Below are 5394 nucleotides of genomic sequence, written 5' to 3'. Positions count from 1 at the left end.
CACCGATCTGATTATTTTTTCGGATAAGCAAGAAAAAAAAAAATTTAAAGCTCAATGACAATGCCGTGAAGCGTTTTTGACATAAGCTAATTTTATGTGTACATATAGCCTACGCAACTCGGTATTTCTGCGCTGTCTGAAACACGTCTCTATATGCTTGTGCGCGCTTTGATTGTGTGCGAGAACAGCGCGTTAGTATCGAATTGAGCTCTCTTTCGTTTCTTATTCTTGTGGTTTAAAATTGCTTGAACGTGTAAATATGTTTAATCGATCCGTTTAACCCCTAATATAAGGCTCTAATATGTGACAGATCAGAGCAGAAAAGATCTTTCATTTACTTATTTAACATGAAATCATCAAATTGCTACTCCATATCAATCGCATGCAGCGAAAATACTGAATAATAAGAACAATTATTAACACGCAATAAATAACTGTGTCATATCTATACACATTTTTCCCAGAACGTTCTTGCGACCCGGTAGAAATTCTTCCACGGCCCGTTAGTGAGTCGCGACCCGGTGGTTGGGGACCTCTGGTGTAGAGCACATGCACATTGCCAGTTTTGTTGTTATTGTCATGAGCTACTTATGGAAGATATAAAAAAGGTAATTGCCACTTTTTAGTTCATGTCATGTTGGAATTTTTTTTGTGCAATTCTGAGAAAAAGAATATCGAGATTTTGTGACAGAAACAAACAAAAAAAAACAGGGTGGTGAGATGTAAACTCAGAATTTTGAGAAAAAAGTCAGAATTGCTAAATATAAACTGAAATATAAAAGGAATTCCAAGAGAAGAATTCTGAATTCTGAGTTTATATCTCACAATTCTTTATATTTCAGATTTGCAAGAAAAAAAGTCTGTGAGATAAAAAGACCAATTACCTTTTTTATTTTTTAAATCCCATGGTGGAAATAAGCTTCAATAGCTTGGCCCACAAACTTGTGGGAAAATGTTTTCCTCAAATCAGCCTGCATTTTGCAGTTCACAAAGCAGTTCTCAGAAGCATTTTTTCTCTTTAAGTCTTTTCTCTTTTTTTCATCTCAAAAATATGGAGGAAAAAAGACCCTAGGTTTAAAAGCATTGGATAAAGATTGCAGACAAAGACAGACAATTAAAGCATGTATTCAAAGGCTGTAATTAAATCATATAAATATTTTCTCCTTTTTTATTCATTTATTGCTTTTACCAAAATACCAGCAAATGTATATGTACATCTTGACTCATCATAAAAACCTCTTATGCAATTTAATAAATGTTATTGATATGGACGTTCAGTTTTGAACCTTTTATAGCACCGAAACAAGTTAATATTTCTTTCTGGTGAAGCGAATACGAGCTCTCCAGAGTGAGTGTACCTGAGAAGATTGAAATATGCCTGAACTCCACGTCGGGCTCCCCCTCACCACAGGCTTACATAGTTTCTTGACACCACCATTTTTTACAGTCAAAACAAAACTGCTATTTGTTTTTGTTCGGTAAAGGAGCTATTTATTTATTTTCATCTCGGGTCATGGTGTTGACCTTGGTAGGTAGCTAGAGACAGGGAGAGTATTATCCTGCAGCTCTGTGTGGTAGTAAAACTAAATTTACTATGGGGCCGGACTGTGGAAGTCAGTGGGAGGTTCACACAGGACGATGCCCACTCACGGCTCGAGGAAAACCTCTGGAGCAAAGAAATTCTCCTTTTTTTCCACCAACCTACCCCCTAGACACTAGCCTTGAGGGTGTCCTTGAGACTTAGACCAAATTACTTAATTTTGCCCCGTCATCATCTTACCCGCATACTGTGAACTGATGCTTTTCATCCTCTCAGTTTTTATGAAATTTATAGAAAGTTAAATGAATTTTAAATCATTTTACCTAACTGTAAAATTCTAGTTTTCTCTATACTTTGGATTTATGGATATTTTGTCACAGATATTAGTGTAAGAATTATTTTTAAATTCTCTTTGCAATCAATTTTTTAATTCTCTCTGCAACAAATACCCAAGCGTTGTTGCTTTTCTAGGCACCTGTTTTAGCATTATTGGACATTTAAGAACTTTTTTTGGTGTAAAATGTTCAGATTAAAAGGAAGAGTTTTTTGTGGTTGGCCACAAGCATCTCACTAAACCTTACCCTAAAAATCAGACATGCCATCCCACTAGCCTTTGGAAACCACTCTGTCAAGGACACTACTGGAAACAGTAATATAGAGCTGTGTGTATGTTGACTAAATGCTGTCTCTTCCCACCCAGGAATGAGTGGGAATGGCTGCAGTCACTGTCTGGCCCTGTGGAGGTGGAAAGAGCAGATCAGGCTACAGACTGCCTCCTCTTCTCTGAGCTCCAGACGGCCATTAAGAGTCTGCTGCACCAGATCAATCTACCTCTCCACCAGGTACTGCAGTCTACAGGACAGGTTTGTGGTATCTTGGTGTAAAGCACCTCAATCATCAAAAAAAAAATAAAGTTATATTTTATTACTTAGATCTGTATGGATGGATGGATGGATGGATGGATGAATGGATGGATGGATAGATAGATAGATAGATAGATAGATGGATGGATAGATAGATAGATAGATAGATATATTGATTGATTGATTGATTGAATATTTTACAATCTATAGCAGCATGGATGGATAGAAAGATGGATGGATGGATAGAAGAGATTGATAAATGGGTAGTTAGAGGGGACAGATGTTATGGATGGATGGGTAGACAAAGAAGGATGGATAGATAGATGGATAGAGGGGATATATGGATGGACAGAAAAAGATGGATGAATAGATAGATGGATAGACAGATGGATGGATGAATAGATAGAAAGGATAGATAGGTTGATGGATGTATGGATGGGCATAGATGGATGGATAGACAGATGGATAGATAGACGGGTGGATGGACAAACAGAAAGATGATAGATAGATAGATAGATAGATAGATAGATAAATTGTGCTATACTATACTATAGATACTACAGATAAATTGTGGTTACCATGGTAAATATTTGTAAGAGTAACTTTTTGTCTCTACTACTGAGTTTTGGAATTTTTGCTCGCTACTTAGTTATGGCATAACATTGTTACCCTTCGACCCTCGTGAGTTAAAGTCTGTGTGTGTGTCTGTGTGTCCCACACAGGCCAAGCACTTCCGTCTTTACACACACGAGGTGCTGGAGCTGGGTCACAATGTGTCCTTTCTTCTGCTGCTGCCCGCCTCAGACGACGTTTGCTCTGCCCCGGGACAGACCAACCCCTACACACCACACTCGGGGTTCCTCAACCTCCCTCTTCAAATGTTTGAGCTCGGTACACTGGCTTCTGTTTCAACCCCTACAATATTAGCTCAGTTGGCCTTATAAAAATCCACAGATTCCTCCCCCCTCTGCCCCCAGTCACACTCCCTTAGGACCTCTAGTAAATCAAGCAGACACACACACATGCAGACACCAGCGGGGTGGCAGTGCGCACCAAGGCTAGCCAGACAGCAACCCACCCCCCTCGCTGAGCCCAGACTGTGTAAAATAAGGAAAGGTTAAACAAGTAATCAATATTATAATTCAATAAAATTTGTTTTAAAGAATGGCAGATCATTTTCATTCAAATAGCAGGGTTTGTTTTCAGACACGAAGGCAAACCGTGTGCTTGTATGCTTAGCAGTGGTGCCAGTTAGAACACTTAGTAGCTTATTCAGCTGCTGTTGTGGGGAGAGTTTCAAACAACTTTTTAAACATTATACTGTGAGGTAGTTTCAACCCAAACACCATACACTTGTAAACCACCCACAGATTTCCATTACAAAAACGTCTTTTAAAAAGATTTGGCAGTGTTTTTTGGGACATTAATGATAACCTTCGTAGGGTCTCAATTTCACGTAGCACACCACCCAGTGAAGTCAATTTGAGAAATGCAATAATATCTGACTACCCTTATATGAAAGTGTCCATTACTAACTGTGGTATTATATATTTTTGTCTCCCATGTGCAGTTCACTTCTGCTCATATAAGGAGAAATTTATCAGTCTGTACTGCCGGCTGTCCTCAGTGCTGGATCTGGATGCTCTAATTACCCAGCAGGCTTTTAGAGAGGCCATCACTGACTCTGAGGTGTCCACAGCCAAACAGAGACAACAGCACATATTGGACTACATTCAGGTATGGTCTGTGAAGGATAATGTGATTTGTAATTTTTTTCCTCTCTCATTCCAAATTATATGATAAACAAAAAAAATATTTTTTACATAATATAATTCAGTATTATATTGAATATTCATGGTGCAAAACATATTTTATTTTTTCATATATTTTTTTCTTCTGTTTTTTTTTTTTTCTTCTGTTTTTTTATTTATTATATCATATATTTTTTTCTTCTGTTTTTTTTTTTTTTACTAAAAAATATAAAGTGCTGTAAAAAGGCCTGGACTAAATATAATTTAAAAATGAAAATAATTAGTCACCTTGTGCTAATACTTTTAATATAGCAGTATCTTTTTGGATGACATTGAAATATATTTCAATATTGTTCTTTTGGTTTCTTTTTCTCTCGTCCCAAAGTATATGACAAACAAAAAGATTCATTTTTATTAATTAATTTTTTACATAATTTAATTCAGCTCTATATTGTATATTGATGGAGCAACACCATTATTAACAAGCTTCTTTTACCGTGTTACTGTTTCTTTTTACAAAAATTATGAAGTACTTTATAAGGGCCTGAACTCATAAATATAATACAACATAAGAACAATTTGTCACCTTATGCTTTTTCTACAGCAATATGTTTTTGGGTGACGTGTGTCACGGTCAAGGTGTGTGGAGGCAGGCAGGATGACGAGGATGACAAGGATACACACACACACACACACACACACACAGACACACAGGGTAACATTCACAATAACCGACAAACTAGACTACAGGAGGCAGGAACTAATATAGGGTGGATAAGGAGGGGCAGACAGGTGAGCACAATCAAGGTAATTAACTAATAATGAGGACAGGAACAACCAAATAAGGACACAGGGGCGTTACAACGTGTAAGAATATACTTTTTCAAGCTAAATACTTGAGCTGAACGTGTAGCATTTTCTGCTCATTTCTACAATTTAAGCTCTTCATTAGTTCTCAAATAGCTGTTTTATAAGATCTGTATTATTTTGTGTTTTGTACAGCTTGATGTATATCTTGGAGCTATATTAGTTCAGGAATAATTTGCAAATGAATCTCCATTGTGATTGGAGCAGTCAGTGTGAGCCTACTTTGCGCATCCATCACAACAAATCCATTCCTTCCCAATTTAAATAATTTGTTGCACTGCAGGCATTTTGCATCTTTATAGCTAAGCTTAACAGTGTTTTTGGTGGTGTTTTTGGTCTTCAACAGGGAATTTACCCTAAATAATATGCTTTC

The 5394-nt window shown here is 37.1% G+C and overlaps 1 protein-coding gene across 1 annotated transcript in view; it reads left to right on the top strand.

Moving 5' to 3' along the window:
* The window catches only part of LOC107722232 (ankyrin repeat and fibronectin type-III domain-containing protein 1-like), an 85678-nt gene extending 82267 nt beyond the window's left edge, over positions 1-3411 (top strand). Inside the window, exons 18-19 of the mRNA XM_016530512.1 lie at positions 2241-2382; positions 3126-3411. Coding sequence (XP_016385998.1) covers positions 2241-2382; positions 3126-3347 — 364 coding nt within the window. The 3' untranslated portion in view covers positions 3348-3411. The remainder of the gene's footprint in view (positions 1-2240; positions 2383-3125) is intronic.
* Positions 3412-5394: the final 1983 nt, after the last annotated feature.

Source organism: Sinocyclocheilus rhinocerous, unplaced genomic scaffold (assembly GCF_001515625.1).
Source record: "Sinocyclocheilus rhinocerous isolate Xijiao unplaced genomic scaffold, SAMN03320098_v1.1 scaffold334, whole genome shotgun sequence".
In the NCBI taxonomy this organism is placed as follows: Eukaryota; Metazoa; Chordata; class Actinopteri; order Cypriniformes; family Cyprinidae; genus Sinocyclocheilus; species Sinocyclocheilus rhinocerous.
Note: the sequence above shows the minus strand (reverse complement) of the source record. Positions and strands in the feature narration are given on the sequence as shown.